This window comes from Anabas testudineus, chromosome 13 (assembly GCF_900324465.2).
Source record: "Anabas testudineus chromosome 13, fAnaTes1.2, whole genome shotgun sequence".
Taxonomy (NCBI): Eukaryota; Metazoa; Chordata; class Actinopteri; order Anabantiformes; family Anabantidae; genus Anabas; species Anabas testudineus.
The window spans coordinates 14,956,256-14,974,708 of NC_046622.1; the positions used below are offsets into that span (position 1 = coordinate 14,956,256).

An 18,453-nucleotide genomic window follows, 5' to 3' on the forward strand; every position below is an offset into this window, starting at 1 on the left:
CCCAGACGTGCATATGCCTGCAAGTATTTGCATGTGTGTTGGGTGTATGGGTCTGCATTAGTGCATCTTTTTCTTGGAATAATGATCTTCCCAAATTCTCTGCCAGTGCAGAATGATGCTGTGCTAAAAATGGATCCATTTATAACAGATTGGATCAGATTTTTGCTCATTCTGCCTCAATTTGTCAGCAATTTTCTTCAGCTGACCCCCGGATCCACTGGTTTCTATTGCAATTTAGAGAGCTGGCTACCAGTTAAAAAATAAAATGCAGGGCCCAGAATAGATCAAGACTTCAATCTTTAACCTTTAAAGCCTTCAATCTGGCTTCAGCAGGCTTATGGCGTACCACAGTAAACATGACTGTAACTTTGAAGACTGGCAGTGAAAGTAATTCAGACACTCTATAACATTTCTCAAAAGAGAACTTATATTGTGTTGCAAGATGATATATCAGATTAAATCAAGATTGATATGTGCCTTTGACAAAAACAGTTATCATGTCCGAACAGTGGATAAGTGTATCATAGTGATACACATTTGATATGTATGTGGGTGCAGCACTCTCATACTCAAACCCTAGTCTGAAACCATCATCATGAGGACATTGCAAGGACATTTTGGCTCATCGTCACAACTTGAATTGGTAGTTTGATGGTTGAGACTTGGTTCTCTAAAGAGTATTAACAAATATAATGACACAAAAAAAAATCTGATCTTTCATGTCTTTATTAAGAACAACCATAAAAATATTAGAGTGCGAGTGGAAAAAATATGTGAACCCTTAGAATTAATAATTGGTTAACACCCACCCCCTATGCCAGCAATAACATCAAATAAGTGCTTCCTGTAGCCTCCTACAATTTGCATTTTTGTTTTTCTGAAGGGATTCTGTTGTGGACTTTTTCCAGTGTTTTGGGTCATTGTTCTGTAGCATCACCCAACTTCTACAGAGTTTTGTTTGTCTGACTGTATTTGTTAGCTTTTTTAATGGTCATTATTCACATACTTTTTCCACTAACACTATAAGATTTTTTGGCTGTTCTCAATAAAGACATAAAAGATCAGATTTTTTTGTGTTATTATTTTAGGCACAGTATGTATTAGTTAATACTTAGATGAAGATCAGATAACGTGTTATGACAAATTAATGCAGAAAACCACGAAATTCCAAAAGGTCAGATTCTTTTTTTTTTGCTACTGTATGTAATTAGTTGTGATTATTAAATTTAGGGTTAAATGCTAAGACATTGTGTGTGTAGCCTTTCAAGCAACTCAGGTCTAATCACAAAACAGCTGTTTGTGTATGTGTGCACACTGTATTGCCATTAGCTGGTAATTGGACTTCTAATGTTATCAGCCTGTTGGTGTGGTGATAAAAGGACAGGGGGACATTAAATACTCTACTTGCCCCACATTTTTATTGACTTTGTTTTGTTCCCACGAATTGTTCCTTTTGTCTTTAATTAACAAATACGCACCGACCCAGATAGAATTTATGATGGTCTTTATCACAGATCAATCTTCTCCATATAAAAGAGCCAAGCAACACAGACAGTGGGTATATATATTATCAAACTAGTCATGGCAACAGGGTGAATATTTACAGCTACCTCTATTTGTGTTAGATTTCACCACTTGAACTGAAGAAAATAGTTTGTTTTTATTATCTTTCATTGATCCAATAAATGTTTTGCCTGACTCCTGTGTGAAACTGATTTTATGCCTGAATTATGTGTTCTTTTGGAGTGTTCATTTGTTATTTTCTAGGATTTTGGTTCGTTATCTTGCTCGTCTCTGTGTATGTTTATTTTTATGTCTGTGTATACAGGGTTGGGTGGAGCGTGCAGGCAGAAAAGCACTTCTGACAGACAGCCTAGATTTGTCTGAGCTCTTCCACCCTGATACCTTCCTCAACGCTTTGAGACAGGAGACTGCCAGGTATCGCTGAGTGCCTGTCTGTTTATGTAAGACATAAAGAGAATGTGTGCTATGTTACAAAGTCTTTTATGTTTTTAGATCCATGAGTTGTTCTATGGATAGTTTGGTGTTTGTCTCATCGTGGAGGAGCCCCATTGCACAGGCCAAGCTACAAGTCAAGGTAGAGCTACTGAACAACAAGCACATTAATCTACACATCATACATGCAGATAGCAGACACACACTGGCACCATAAACAAGACAGACTGGCTGACAGTAATATAATAACGGTAAAATAATGGAATAAAAGTCTGGAAGTTGAGTCACAACTTCACATAAAAGAAGTCCAGTTGACTCAACTTCCAGATGACCTCACCTTTACCACCAATGGGGTAAAAGATTGTAAAAATAGAATAGAAATGCAGATAGGAAGGCGAAGACTGAGAGAGTATTGACAACAGAGTAAGAAAGAATGCCAAGTAAAATCGCTGCTTGTCCATTAGAGACAAGTATTATCAGGTCTCTTTCCTTTTTGATAAATTTGACAGACAGAAAGTCATGCAATCAAAGGACTGGGAGTATACACACCGCTTTCAGACTTCATTCCTTCCCTTTTATGCTGTGATTTAAGAGTGATATGTAATTGTATTGGCTACATTTAAATAAAAACTTTTTTGACATTTGTTTCTTTTCTGCCATGCCAGTAAAAATTGGCACGGCTTGATGTGCACTCAGTTAAAATACACAAAGAGAAAGGGGAAGGGTGTGGGTGCTTTAAAAGGCTGCAGCTGCAGGGAAGGAAGGGAAACACTCAGACATCTGACAGAGAAAGAGAAAGGAGATAATTGTTGTGAAGCAATGAGCTCTCTTACACACAGACACACACTCAGTGCTGCTTTTTCTGACTTGTCTGTTGCTTGGTCTCCTTCTTTCTTTCTTTCTTTTTTTTTTTCTTGCACAGATTATGGTGATTTAGTAGTTGTCTGTGTATGTTCTGACTTGACGCCAGAGTTCCCTTTATTGTCTTGCCTACTGTGGAAACTCCCTGAGTCACTGGACTGAATTCACTCACATTTTCTCCGTGTCTCTCATGTACGATGTGCATAAAAAGCAAGTTAATCTGGTGACGACATCACACATCTTTCCTGATGTCCAATGTTTCCCTTTGTTTACATGTATCCTTTTGGCCTCATTTCTCTCTCTCCTCTGCTAACCACACTATTTAATATATTTATCTCTTCTCTATCTTCAAACTGCTGCTTTTATGTTATGTCCGTGTCTCCTTTTTCTGCGCCTAGTCTGCTTCTCACTCCAAACCCCTTGTGCTTGACTCATAGGTTGGAGGTCTACAGTTGGAGGGCTGTAGTTTTGATGGTGTCCATCTGTGTGAGAACCAGCATGACTCTCCGAGTGTGTCAGCGGTGCCTCCCTGCTACATGGCCTGGGTTCCACAGGTGTGTATTTGTGTTGTACTGTTATCTTTAGAGTAGCAACTAACAGTTATCATAATAATAACTTTTTCTGTAAGATTTTTAATCCATATCTTTTGCACAATGCAATTTCTCTGTGCTCTAACGTAACATATTCATATTACTTGTTTTCCAAAACCCTAAAGATAACCTGCTTATAATATATAAGATATAAGATAGTTAAAGCTGCTATCAGCAGTTGTTTGGTCTGTTTGAAAAGTGAAATAATAATGATTAACAAAAAAGGTGTCACATGATTTTCTGTTAACTGTTCAGTTAATTAACCAGTAAATATACTGTAATTGTGCAAACTGTGCGTTTGTTTGTGTTTTGTGTGTCCAATCCTAGAACACTGCTCCCGACTCCGCTGCATCAGAAGAGAGTATCTGGCTGCCTCTCTATACCAGCTCAGAGAGGGTGAAGGTGGTTACGCACATCTGCCTGCCCTGTGGAGCGAACCCTAGCCAGTGGATACAGAGCGGGGCTGCGCTTTTTCTCAAACAACAGTGACAAAGCCTTTTCCGAGCACATTCAGATTTAGGTGAAGATTTAAGTTTTGTTAGAAAAGGCACAAAGTACACAGAACAAATTCTTAACACTCAAAAATGTCAGACCGTGATACTGACACCATCATTTTCTTATAACATACCTTTGCTTACTTCATGTCCAGAGTGAAAGAAATAAGAATGAATGCAGTCATCTGTTTTTTGCAGTGTAACAACACAAACACATGAATGAAAACTCCTTTCTCCAGTTATTAAATTGAAACAATCTTTAATGATATATATGAATATAATTTTATCTGCATTTCAGCTTCTAAATAGCTTTGATACCTCAGACCTCTATTATAGTTGTCCTCATAAAACTATACCCCTCTTTCATTCCATACAATACTGTAAAACTGTACATTAGTATTCTACAATTCTTGTTAGTTTGCTTAAAGCTCTTGTAAAGAAAACACCACTATCCACTATCTGTATGTTTTATCCATGGGTGTTTAACAGGTATTCTGTTGCCTGGACCATATTTATTTAAAATAAAGATGAATTAAATGTCATTATTTCTACATTTTTAGCAGTAGTGATATCTCATGATTTAATTTCACTTTAGTGTATATTAGAGCTGGGCCAACCCTCCATCACACCCTACTCACAACTGTTCAACAATAAACAGTACAGATCACAGTTCACTCTGCTCGCTCTGTCACTGACTCTGATCCACTGAAATAGCCTTTGCAGACATGAAACGCCTCACTGTGTGTTCCCAAAGCACATGGTGGTTCTTTACCTCTCCCACACACATTCACCAGCACTTGGTTAGTCCTTAACCTCTGTGTGATTGGCTCTGAGCTGAGGTTGAGCAGAGCCACTGAAGCTGTGATGGATGTGCACAGAGCTGCAAGGGAGGGTGTTAAATTTGAGGGTGTTTTGTGTGTGTGAATTCAGTCGGATCAACTTTGATTGATGTTTTAATTAAGCTTTTTTTTTCTGTATTGGCCTATTTTTTGCTCACTTTTATGCCGTCGTGCAAATGTTCAAGAGTGCGTGCGAGTGTGTTGTATTCTGTTAATGTGTGTGTGTGTCTTGGACAGTTCCCTCACCTGTTTTAATGTTATGATTCTAGGGTTTGTAAGGATTGTGGTTAGTTGTGATGGTTAAGGTGAAGGGCTAGGGAACGCATTATCTGAATGAGTGTCCTGACAACTATAGAGAGACAAGTGAGCGTGTGTGTTTGTGGAAACGGAGAAAAAGGTTTGAAACGAGGGAGGAGCGGGTATTGTGTGTGCACTGCAGTGTGACCAAAAGGGAGTGAAATGGAACAGCAGGTTTAAAAAAAAAAAAAAAAAAAGAGAGAGAGGGGATTGGATTTCGGCGAAACACGGCCCTCCGGGTCAGAGAGCGAAAAAGAGATGGAGGGATGGAGGCAAAGAGACAGAGATGATGCAGCGAGCGAGGGACAAAGAGAAAACGGCTGTGAAACCTGTTTGTGAAAATTGGAGATAAACGGGAACAGGAAAAATGAGGTTGATTGAGATTGGGAGGTGAGCAGGGGTTAAAGAGAAAGAGATGGATGGAGGAGGTTAGGGCAGGTGGTGAGAGAGTTATGGAAAAATGAAGAGGAGGGCAGGGTGTGAAAGAGAGGGAGCAGAAAATACAGTATGTATGCAGGATACTCCAGGGTTTATACTGTAACTACTCCAATAGTGCAATGTTAAGTAACATCCCCAGCTGTCACTCTGACCTTCACTATTATTGTACATGTTCCCACACAAGTACACTTCAAGTTGTTTTACATGCTTTTAATTTCTATACATGCTTTGTATATTTTGAACCGCAGCATAGCAGCAAACAGAAAGTGTTTTACTGAGAGTGCGTTTCCAAGGTAATTTGTTTACAGCGTTTATATTTATCACAAATTAGCATGCCAGTTTTGAGAAAGGATTGTGATAAAATACTGACTGACTGCATTCTGTCACTGCTTTGGTGGAAATATTTGTTCGGATTTTGATCACGGAACCCACACATTTATGAGTCACCTTTCTGAATAATGCTTTCGGTGCGGCACACGTCACATACCTGCAACTGACGAAGGTGTAAACAGCCACAGAGCCCACACTGAAAGTGAGTGACGGTAGATTTTTAAAAAAAAAGTTATGTTTCTGTATTTTATTGAGTCATTCTCTTTACAATCCTCTTCTCTCCTTTTGTTTCCCTAAGACTTTTTCGACCCTCCCTCCATTCTTCCACTGCTTCCTCTGCTCATTCTCCTATGACGTCCACCATTCACTGTGTTTGGCTCTGGCCTAGGCTGTTTAACAAACAATACAGGGCAGAGCTTATTTGAGGCTTGCCTATGTGAGACATAAACATTTAATATTCTATCTGATAATCCTTGTACGATACGCATTTGTAAAAATTTAGTCAAAATAAATACAAAAAAAAAACTATAAGGATATAAACAGAAAAGCATACAAGCTCAACCTTTTCATTTGCTTTCCTATCCTGTTGATATGTAATCGCTCCATCGCAGAGTGGGGTCAGATTTGTTCGTGCAGCAGCGTTTAGTCTGTCCCGGCACAACCTGTCTCATGCAGCTGACCCTGGTATGTTGACTTTTGTCACACAGCATGCTAAATGCACAAACATCTGGTGAGTCCTTATAAAACAAGAAGGAACATTTTCGAATTGTCACCACAGAAAACTGTAAAATGATCACTGTTGGAATAATATTGAATATTATGTTATATATTAGGATTTGTTCAGTTCCAGAAATGGAGTCTGGTCTTTGAAGTACAAGCTGATGATATTACTGGTCTCCTCCACCGCTTCCATCAGCCTCACCGTGAACACCGTCTGATTCCGACATTTCAACTGTGCTGCTTTTCCCCAGTAAACGCCCTGCATCGCAAAAAGATGTCACAGCTCAGCAGAAGGTTTTCAGGGGTGGGAAGTGAGAGGAAAAGCTAACACCACCCACAGGATGGCAGGAAGATGGAAAAGTGCTGAAAATGCACGGCAGGGAAGCAGCGTGCAGGAGGGTGTCGAGTGAAATAGGGGGAACATCCCTGGCAGGAGGGCCAAATATTAGAAGGGACAAATGGGATCTACCTGGTTTCCAGCAGGTTTGACTGACGAGTACTCATACTACTAACCACATTTGCTCAGTAGATATTCTATTTAAATGCACCCGTCTTCATGGTTAGATTCTACATAAAATGTTTAACCATCTACATAATCACATCTCTACATTTAAATATAATCTGCAAATCTGCAGCTGAAAATGGTCCCCAACAAATGTGTACAACAAACCCCTGCAGCCTTTATCCTCAAATTCTGCATTAAGAAACAGTGGTGGTCTAGACAAACTATACATACAAACAACATACTGTTTGTATTAGCAAGTTAGATTACTACTAATATAATCATTTCTTTGCTGGGTCTGTTTGTTTTAATGTTTTAATGTTTCAAACATGAAGCCATCTACAAAGTGGTTCATCTGAACCGTCCTCCAGTGAAATAAACAGACAAATATTTAAAATGACACCGCTCCATAAGATTTGTTTTATTTCAGTAACGTGATCTAACATTTGTGTCAGAATTCCCAGGCAAAGAATTGATCCCTGGATTCCCAGAGGGCGGGTTACAGGAGGCTACTACCCAAAATTACCTACATAATTCCTGTGTCTGTGACACCTTTAGTCTGTTAATGGATCATTTCTAATGGCAGCTGTCATCCAGGGTGAAAATACAGATTATATTAAGGCCCTGTGAGTCAGACGCTGCTTTAGCCAACACGATGTCCCTGAATCTGCTATAATCATCCCTAATGAGCAGTGAAATAATTACACCGCATCTTTGCCCACGTTGAAATGATAGAAAGTACAAATTACCTGACATAGAAACACTGATATTAAACTATACAGCAGAAAATCTTTCCAGAATGAAAGCTGTTTCTTGTGATACCATGCAGTGTTTTTGTAGTTTTCTCCTCAGTCCAGTCAGATCTGTAATGACCATAGACAATAAGACAAATGTATGTATGTATATGAGTGTCACAGTACAAGTCTGGTAAACATGACGTCGCATGCACTAACACAAAGTGTTCCGTCCTGTAGCTCTCCACTGTCCATCTAACAAGAGTGTTGATTAATTAATTAATTAATTAATTAATAATTTCACCCTTACTGTAGTTTAAAGGACGTTACAACACAAATGTGTAAGTGTGAGAATACGGGCCTCATCGTTGACAACACCAATTAAAGTAACTGCTGGAGCTACATTCGTGAATGAGCACTGACAGATGCTATAAGCAGATGAAAGCTATTAGCTGTGGTGGGAAGAGCTCTAAACTTTCCACTAAGTGGACCATTTGCTAAGAATTGGTAACAGTTTTTTTTGTCATTTAGGTTTTAGGCATTTGTCCATTTTTGCAGGCTGTGTGTGCGCATAGTGTTTGTATGTGGATATATTCAGAAGAACTGGATACTGGATTTAAAGATGATCACTCAGATACTAATTGCTCATGTGGTGCATGGGCTGGAAATGTTTGTCATCATAGATCCATAGACGCACTTTTCTAAACTCTGGGAAAGTTTTACAGATGTAATAGAGGATTCCTGTTAATAGTTTTACAGACGTCACTGCAGGGTGATTTTTCATTGCACTACAGCAAATGTCCAGCACTGTATCTAGCGCTCTTCCTGCAGCACTGCACACGTTAACTGTTCGTGTATGCAGCCGTCATACTGCACGTGTGCTGGGTCCTTTTTACTTTCTTTCATCTACTTCTGCCTCCTTCCAAAATGCCCTGTTACCGAGTGCATTCACAAAGAAACAGGCAGGTGGCTTCACAGCAGGAAACAAGGAACAAGGAACATGGCAAAGTTGAAATTAGAGAAGTGGACTGTGGTGGTGCGGATGACAGCCAAGCAGTAAAAGCTCTGTAGGGTTTAATATGATGTTTATTGACTGCAAAACAACACTAAGACTGTCCTCAGTGTGATGAGTCATTTCATGGATTTGCTTTGCAGCGGCTTACACACTGTACGTTCACCTCAGTTTACTGTGCTACAGCCTGTGCTGGTGTCTGTGTGTCGGTTCCCCAGAGAGATCTGCCTCCAGCAGAGTCAGTGGGGCTGACAGATGACCACGAGGTCACTTGTCTCTCTGATCTGTGGTCCTCTCAGGAGACACATGCACACGCGGGAATTTCCTGTCCTTTCAGTCTCAGTTTGCAGCGTCTCGCTTCTGTTCTCACCATCTTCACTTTGCTCGGCTTTTCTCTTCCTTTCCTCTTTGACTCTTGCTTCCACTCAGTGCTTTGCTTTGTTCGCTTATCATTAGTTCTTGTTTCAAAACCTTTACACCTTTCTTTCTTTTCACAATTCCTCCTTCCCTCCTCTGCTTTTTTACAGCGTCTCACTTCCTTTCTTTCCTTTGTTTCTCACAGAATCTCGTTAAATACGACTCTCGCTCTCGCTCTTCTCTAATCCATGATGTCCCTGCAGACTAAGGGGATTATTGTATTATTGCTAGATGTTAGACAGGACTCCTCCAGGACTTCTTGCCATCTCTCATACACTATATGAGACTACTGACTAGTTAAAATGGTCGTGACTTTAAGTGTTTAACCTATATTTGTCCACTATTTTAAAATAATTCAAGGACAAGAGTCAGTAAGAAAATATGTTATATAATATCCCACAGCATGGTGCAACGTTATAGTCTTTAGGTTGATATGCAAACTGACTGTTCAGTGTCATCTTCATTTCTGATTATGTCAAATGTTGCCTGTTTGTGCCAAAACACTCGATGTTTTATAAATGCCATAATTCTCCATGATTTCCCTGCAGACTTAAAAGATTATACTACTTAAATGCTTTGTAAACTATCATTTGTCAGTATCATCAGAGTGGAACACATTTTACCAGCATCAGTGTCTGAAGTCACTATTATTTTCACATTATTTTTAACATTCACAGGCTCTAATTTTCCCTCTTTTTAAGTAGTAGACTGCTGCAGCGTAGAGTCCAGTGGTGAAGGAGACAGGCGCTGCAACACCAGCAGACTTTTGACCTCTCTTTGCCACAGTTTTCTTTGTCTTGTGAGGACACCTGCCTCTACTCATGTTGGCTTTCCAACAGCATGTGTGTGTGTGTGTGCTTTTATTGTTTTATAAACAAATTTTACAATTTATCACACAGACAGGACCAAAATACAGTGTGCGGAGCTTGACCCTGCATCTCCAGCCAGGGTTTGGAACAACGTGACGCACGTAGAGAGCTTGGCAGGTCAGGTCAATCTGTAGGCAGGTTTTTGGTCAGTAGTCCCAACAGCGGGTGTCAAAATTCAAGAGGTCACGATTTGTCTCCTTTTCTCGGCCACTTCATGTTTTATATTAAGTTCTGTACTGTGTCCTGGAACTGATTTTTCTGAGATGGAGCTGCTGACCACTGTCTTACCACGCCCTGTATATGAACAGTGCTGTGCACTGTGTCTGTTTATGTCAGCGAAATCAGTGATGCACACAGGTGGTTTGTGTATTGTTATTCAGTAGACTCCGTCTCAGCCCCCTCTGTGTTCATAAGTGACTTTCTTTTTGAGTTTTACAAGTTAATGGGAGCACTGGGGAACATCCTGGGCACCCCCAGTTTCAGCACCATGGACAGCAGCTTGGACACAGACACTTTGCTTCTTCAAAGACACTCGCTTTCATTCGATGGCTGATGGGTGAACATAAAAAAGTGAGTAGGCAAAAGCTTTTCTCTTTATTGAAGTTTAGAAATGGCTGCTTTATAGAGGTGATATATACCGGTATAGACTTTATTTGTATCAAATTCACAAAAAACACCTCTAGAAATTACTTATTTCATTGTGAAGCAGCACTATTTGGAACTATTCAGTGAAAGGTGAAAAGGTCCATCCAATAAAAATAAGGATATCAGATGTGGATTTGGTGTTCTGCCAGTACACTTGGACCTTTCATTGGCAGCATTGGTGGACTTTGAAGTTTTACTTCCTCTAAGCACTTCAGATGCCCAGGTTCGGCTTTAAGCTTTAACAATGAGCTTGGAAAGTATCCAGTGATCTCTGTCCTTAAAATTATATGTGGTGATTTCCCTCAAAGAGTTTTGTAAAGGATGTTAGCCTGCCTCTTCACTGAAAAGAAACACTCAAGTCAGTTTCCCAAATAGCATTGCGGCACAAGAGATTAACATCTCTAACGTCTAGAATAAAACCCTGGCTCTCGCACAGCAGCTTGAATACACTTGGTTAGGGGATCTGCACTTTGCCCAGCATTCATTTAAAGTCAGCATCAGCAGTTTTGATAGTTGTCAGTACAGCCAGAATTGCTGTCTTTGCAAAACCATTTTCATTCATTACAGATGCTCAACAGATGGCCTGGGCAGTTGCAAAGATCACTTTGCACCAGGGTCCCATTTTGCACCCACTAATTTTAATGTCTGTTGTAATGTAGCAATCGCGTCTTGATCTGAATTAAATCTTTTGAGCAGAGTTGTTTTTTCTTTGTTGTTTGTTTTTTTTATTATTAAAGACAAACCTCCAGCCACATTAGTCTGTATCTATGTATCTGATGAAGTGTACAATGCTTGTAATAGTCTGACTAATAAGTTAGTTTTAGAATCGCATCATCTTAATGACTTTGGAAAAGTGAGCTAACATTGCATAGAAACTTTCCTTTGTGCTCAGTTGTGCTTTGTCTGCTGTTTAGAGATCCGTTTGAAGGCCACATCCTAGATGGTGAAGTTTCAGCAGGCTGTTTGCTGTGTTTTCTCCATGCTGAATCGATGTCTCCATCACTGGCCAAAAACTGTTTTCTGCATTGGATTTTACATGAAGCCTTCAGTCTAACGTAAGTCAATCTGATTACAACCTGTCACCACAAAAGGCGTCTTTACGTTACTCTATACACATCTTACATTCGACTTGTAGACGCTCTTTGTGCCTTTTTTCCATTAACATACTTTCTTAGACCTAGAACATCCCACTGGTGTTGCAGGACATTAGACTGTCTATCCTTCCTGCTATAAAAGAGGAAAGGAGTTTTGGCGGAAGGAGGGTCTGGGGCGGAGGCAATTGAAAATAAAAATGATTAACAGAAAAAGATAAACAATGAAAAGGGAACATAAAAAATATAATTGAAGTGTGGAATGTGGTTTACACACGTACAGCCATACTGTAGTACTTGCACCTGCATGTCTTACACATGTAATACCACAGGAACTGTTACATATGTACATACAAACGGTCTATGCAGCATTTTAGAATAATTATTTTAATTACATTTATTTGGTTATATATGGTTTTTCTGGCATACTTTCTTGATTTTGCTCCTAATTTATTTTCTTGTTGTTATCTCTACTGTTTATTTACTTCTTCATCTTACTTTTATTTCTGTATCCTGAGACGCTTACACTAGTTTGACTATTGAGAGACTTTGCCCTGTTGTTGTTGTAACTGAGAAACCTTGAAACAGCCCTTTAAACACCAAACATAAACCTGAGAAATGCTATTCCAGGATACTGTGCCGTTATCCCTGACATTAGAAAACATTAGATGTCAGGATTTACAATCATGAAAATGCAGTTTTCTACTTCACGCTGTAATTTTAAGTGTCATCACGATTCTTCAGACAAAAGTCACATTTCTGCTAAAATAATTCTCTCTAAACCCCAATAAATAAGGTTCAGGGTGCGGTGCTGCTGTTTGGGACCGAAAACTCCAGTGTTTTAGTGGATCCAGTTTGATCCCATTGATCCTCTAATGTTGAAGAATGCTCCAGATTAGAAAGCTGACAGCAGCTAACTGACCAGCTGCACTAACCCCTCCCCTCTGCCGTCACAGCCAATGGAGCAGTGTAGATTAATGACACCCTCAGACCCTGGCCAATCACGAAGCTCAGCTCTCCTCTTTAGCAAGCGCTGCCCTTGAGCAAACTCCCATACACGCACACACACATTCAGGCAGGGGATAGATGCACACAGCTACACTCTTACCACTTAATTCGGCCTCCTCTGAGGGCTGCGGGCCGCTCAGTGCCGATGTTTATGGTTTCTCTGGTCCTGCAAATCACTGTGATTACGGCTAGGCCGATTTATGACTACAGCCCTGTCTACTGGCCCTTAGACAAACCATGGATCACCCACACGCACGCACTCGCACACACACGCATGCACACTATATTGGAGATTATACAAAAGCTCAGATAGCATAAAGGCCCTTTGTTGTGGTTTGTGGCTGACTATAATGTGCAAAGTGACCCAATCTATGTCTGTGTGTCAGAGCTGATGTGTCATGTCTAGCATCTCATCTAACCGCTGCTCACCAGACGTTGTGATGAAACCGCAAATGATTCACATTGTCAGAGTTAAAGCTGTTTTTAGGCCAATGAATCTCTGCTGTATTTCATTTTAAAATAAGCGGGGCTCCTGTGTGGTCTTGACTCTTCTAACTGAGCTTCAGTTAAAACTGGAGCTTTAGGGAGTAATACAGAGAAGGTGAAGATCATCACACGCCATCATTTTGTTGATTCCTGGTAAAATTACAAGGCTTTGTAAGAAAGTGTGTGTTGAAAGGACAGTGCATGGTGGGGGGTTGCACCACAAAATAGCATTTTCACCTTTTTTTTTCTCACCTGTATCCATTTTGTTTCATGACTCATCCTGACCTAGGCTGCACTTACGTGGGAGGAGAAGCACAGTTGGGGTAGTATCAGTAACAATCAAGCAGCGAAAGCCTGCCGATTCAGGCTGTGTGTGGGCAAACGCTGGCCAGTCTGACATAGATGAACTCAGTTTTACTCCATATGAATTTCAGTATGCATTATTGTTATGGTCGATGCAACTGTCAGCATGTAGCATCACTGAGAGTGGGTTTAATTTGTGAATAAGAAACCCGAATCTAACCCTGTGATTTTACACTTCCCACACGTTACTAGGTCATCAGTTTCCTCTCAAGTAAAGATGATCTGCTCCGAGTCACAAAGTGGTCAGTGTCCTGCAGTTCAGCCCTCATTATTTATAAAGGAATTCACAATAACTTATTTGATTTGCCAAAAATATGGCGACCATAGTGTGTCTGTGTGCGTGTGGCTCATACACATATTCACATCTTCTTTTCTGTGTGTATGCATCACTGGGTTTGTGTGTAAGAAAGACTGTTATCTTTGACTTTCATCTGTATCATCAGCATTGCATCAGTAGAGCAGAGTGTTACTGAGACTTGTCCCAGAGCAGCTCTCCTCAATTCCCTATCTTGAGGAACACAAAACTGTTGCAACGGCCCCCACATGCCTCAAAAAAATCTTTGAAGTTTCGTAAATATGTTTTCTTTAAAATGCATTTAATCCTCTTAAAATGTGTGTTTGTGTTTTTTTTAAGAAGGGTTCATTTGACTTTGTTTTTTTTTCTTTCTTTCTTTTCTTCAAATCATCGCTTCTTTTTTTTTAAAGTCAGATCAACTCTCATCTGAAGTGCGCATCTTAAAAGAAGCAATGTTTTTTCTCAACACCAACAATGACTATAAAGCAGAGGGATGTTAGAATTAGAGTTAAAAGTAATATACTATAAAAAAATAACATGAAACATGCAAGTAAAAAAATAATGATATCGGACTGATGAATAAAGACAAAAGAAGTGTTTTAAACACTACAAAGAGGAGAGCTCTTGGATGGAGGTTCTGACTAAGAAATAATGATAATAGAAACAATAAATAAGTGTAAGAAAGAGGAATCTGAGTGTTCCAGTAATGGATGGAAACAGGAGCATGCTCACATCCGCTTTAGAGAGGAAAGAAGATGAAGAGTAGGAGGTGGAGAAAACACGCTAGAGGAATAGAGCAAGCAAAATGACAACTTCTTCGAGGGAGGAGTGTGAGGGTGACTCATCTTCATCCGCCATGATTTCGCTCTTTATTAGAAATGGACACACAGTCAATGGACACACTGCTGCAGCAGACATGGTGTCAGACTGCATTGCTTTTAAAAGGCTGTGAAGGGAGAGAAAATGGTGTTAATGGCTCCCAAATGCTTTTAACACTCCTACCCACGCAAATCAGGGTTCTCCATCTTGCTTTCACTGGTACAGCTAGGAGGCCCCGTGTTTGTGCCTGCTCAGATGATGCAAAATCATTGCTGCAAAGTGAAGCTTGCCAATGACCTTGTAAAAAAAAATAAAACAGGGAGAGACAACAAAGTGGGGGTGTGGCAGATACTTAAATTAAGGTAACTGTATATACCTATATATTCTGTATAAACACATAGTGCTCTGTGATGCAGGGATTTATATCTTGTGACCATTTGTTCTCCTGTGGTAAAGTCCTGTGCCACCCACCCTGCCCCCCTGACCAACTCTGAACTTATTAATAATTGGTGACTGTATAATTTTAACTTCAGCTGCTGTATCATCAAATGGTAAAATATATGTGGTGATCATTTATGATATAAAAGCCAGTAGTCTTAATGGGACTCAACGTCTCAAGGCCTAAATGAGCATAAACAAACTGATTACATCTTGCAAATGTACTAGAAAGCAGTGTTGCCATATTATCCAACAGCATCTGCTCTAAGAGTGCATCCATTAAGTTCTTGTCTGAAATATAATGGATAAGAAAGCAATGAATCAACAATGAATGGCACTGATACCACCAAACTATCCAACATGACATACTACAATAATACAATAACCTGTCCTTTACAGTTTTACACCATTTTATTAAGATGCCGTTTTAATTCCACACTGAATGTAATTGACATATTTAAATTGTTTCAGCCCTGACATGGTAGGGCGACTTTCTCTACACCCAACAATGTTATTTCTGGGAGCCCTGAACACTTTGAACGGAACGAGTCTTAGAGGGTTTAAACTAAAATAAAAATAAAATAGAAAAACAGAAGCCGGTGTATTGCACTTACATAAAAAATGTGTATTCCTGAGTCAGGATTTTGTGGAGATGAATTATGGTCTGGAAGTTTCCACCAACATCATCAAAACAGATCAGACTTGTGCTGTAAATTATGTAGCTGAAGGTCATTCAGGGCTGTCTGGACTTTATTTAGTGACTGTGTGTGTGTGTGCGTGCGTTTCATGTAAAATGTGTGTGTGTGTCTGTGTTTATGTAATTGTGTGTTTTAGTGGTTGTTATGGGCTGAGTTATGGCAGTCAGCCTGTGGTGGAGAGAGCAGATTTCCTCTCATGCTGCAGAAACAACCTGCTTGTGGGTGTCTGCGCTCTAACACACACACACACACACATGCACGTGCACATGCACGTGCACACGCTATCAAAACAGTTTTTATAGACTGTTATTGTTGACTACATAACACATGCTAATAAAGCTATTTCACACTGTTTTAGATGTTAAATGGCTTTTTTTTTTTTTGAGAGGGTGCGTCTTTCAACAGCTTTCCAGAGCAAATAACTTGCTTTTCTTTGAGTCACCCCACAACTGTCCTTCCAATAGCCTTTCTTAAAAGTTTGCCAGTCCTTCAGTATGAGTTTGTTCCTTTACAAACAATAACTAATGGCCTGTTTGGCAGGCTGTCGCTGGAAACACCTCTGTCATGATGACAGAGTGCACTAATTCACAAAGAACATAAGGTGATGTGTCTGTCCTCATCTTTATTGTGCACTACACCTTTCGGGATGTACTTAATCCAGAAAGTAGTTATTATATTTTGTATATCTTGTCAATCTGTGTCATAGTGGGGAGCGTTGCATGGAGGTTAACAGTTCATATTGGATGTTTGCTCACTAGGTGAAGTCATGTCTGATGTGTTTGGCTTTGAAGATGGTTTGCATGGGTAAGTGGTTCAGCGGACTGTATTTGCTACATAAACTATATCTGTTTATTTTGTAGGGAGTGGATTTAAAAATAAGTGGTACATTATTGTAAGTGTGTCAGATGTTCTTGTTTGGTAAAGCTGTGTGATGAGTGTGCAACATTAATAGCATCATTATCAAAACACATGCACTCACACGGGCAAATGAAACAACCAGAGAATTTGTCTGATAATAGAAGTTATGTTTGCCATTTAATGACTTACGTTACGTAAGTAGAGAAATGTAATGTAGAATGTAAATGTAAATTAGTAGTGAAAACAAAACATGTTTCTTTCACATAGTTATATTGAATGTATTCATTGTAATTTAACTGTGTTAAATATGAACCCATCTGTAATGTTTTACATTGATCTTGCAGCCATTATTTTATGACCTCAACTACATTTGCCACAAAGCAGCTGTGTAAATACCAACAGTAAAAACAGGTCTGCAGTAGACGTCCACATTCCTGTAAGTTGTGTTTATCGAACAATTCAGGGAAATATTTCATAACGTAGCCAAGGATAAAGTGTGCGTCTGTGTGCTGTGCAGAGGCCACAGACGTCCCACTCCGCCTGTGGATTAGGTCGAGTTTTTCCGTATTGTTTATTTAGTTGCTTTTGGGGTTTTATGTGAGACATCTCGCACTTACCGAGTCTTCTGAGTCATACAGCACTTTCACAAAGTAGTTAAAGGCAGCAATAACAACCATTTAAAAGCTGTTGTGGATTTCTTCTAAATGATTTAAGATATTCATGGTTTTATCAGGCAGTGGTCAAAACTGTGATTTAAATTCATAGTAGCTACTAATTAGCTATCATGTTAACCTATCTACATGAATAAATACACACTATGTTCCAGTGAGACAGCATTTGTATACCAGTAATGTAACAGGGAACACAGCTCCCCCACAGCTACTAAAGCAGCGTCTGAAAAAAGTCTGTTAGTGTGTGTGTGTGTGTGTGTGTGTGTGTGTGTGAGCACTGTAGCCTCCACTGCCATGTGTTTTCCTGTTTTTCTACACCTTTTACCAGTCCCAAATCTCTCTTATGCACACACAAAATAATTTTACAAACCACCAACCGTTCACTTTCCTGCTTGGAGCAGTTGCTATGTGAAATATGTCAGCGTGGTGTTTTCCAGAAACTGTTATTTCCTTCTTTTATGTTGTTTTTGGATTCACCGCGCTCCCTCCATCTGTCTGTGAGAGGTGGGCAGGTCGAGCGTGTTTGTTATCGCATGTGTCTTGTTTTATTTGCTATGCTTAATTTACTTTTTCACTGGGCAGTAAGAGAAGCGAGACGTTGGGTAGGCAGAAGAAAGTGGGATGGAGAGACATGTAGGAAGTCTACATAAAAGAAATCAACATTACATTTAGCAGACGATCTTACAAGGCGAAGGCTTGCTTAACGGCCCCCACTGGAGGCAGGTCACAGCCAGGATTCGGGTGGTGATGTTACCACTACACTATCCAGCCACCCTCAGATACAGTAACGTGGAGTGATACAGAAAGACATAGGTGACAGGACAACACTCGCTGCCATTGTCCACGCAGCCAGCGCCTCTGCAGCACATCTCACCCCGGGGGGGAGACTGGTAACCACCAGTTGCCTCCCTAGATGCACAGCGAGAAGTCCCATGCTGTCTCCCACATATTACCCTATCCCTGAGGAACAAATGAGTCCAGACCAACCTGTGGGAGTCATGCAGTGACCATGACGTGATTGG

The 18,453-nt window shown here is 40.0% G+C and overlaps 1 protein-coding gene across 5 annotated transcripts in view; it reads left to right on the forward strand.

Moving 5' to 3' along the window:
* The window catches only part of LOC113169761 (cytoplasmic dynein 2 heavy chain 1), a 95,286-nt gene extending 90,725 nt beyond the window's left edge, over window positions 1-4,561 (forward strand). For 4 of the 5 annotated variants that reach the window (XM_026371444.1, XM_026371470.1, XM_026371462.1 and 1 more), the window contains 4 exons: window positions 1,829-1,938; window positions 2,017-2,098; window positions 3,255-3,371; window positions 3,735-3,896. In XM_026371444.1, coding sequence (XP_026227229.1) covers window positions 1,829-1,938; window positions 2,017-2,098; window positions 3,255-3,371; window positions 3,735-3,896 — 471 coding nt within the window. Of the gene's footprint in view, window positions 1-1,828; window positions 1,939-2,016; window positions 2,099-3,254; window positions 3,372-3,734 lie in introns of all 5 variants that reach the window. The other variant, XM_026371453.1, reaches the window with a different exon arrangement.
* The last annotated feature ends 13,892 nt before the right edge of the window (window positions 4,562-18,453 follow it).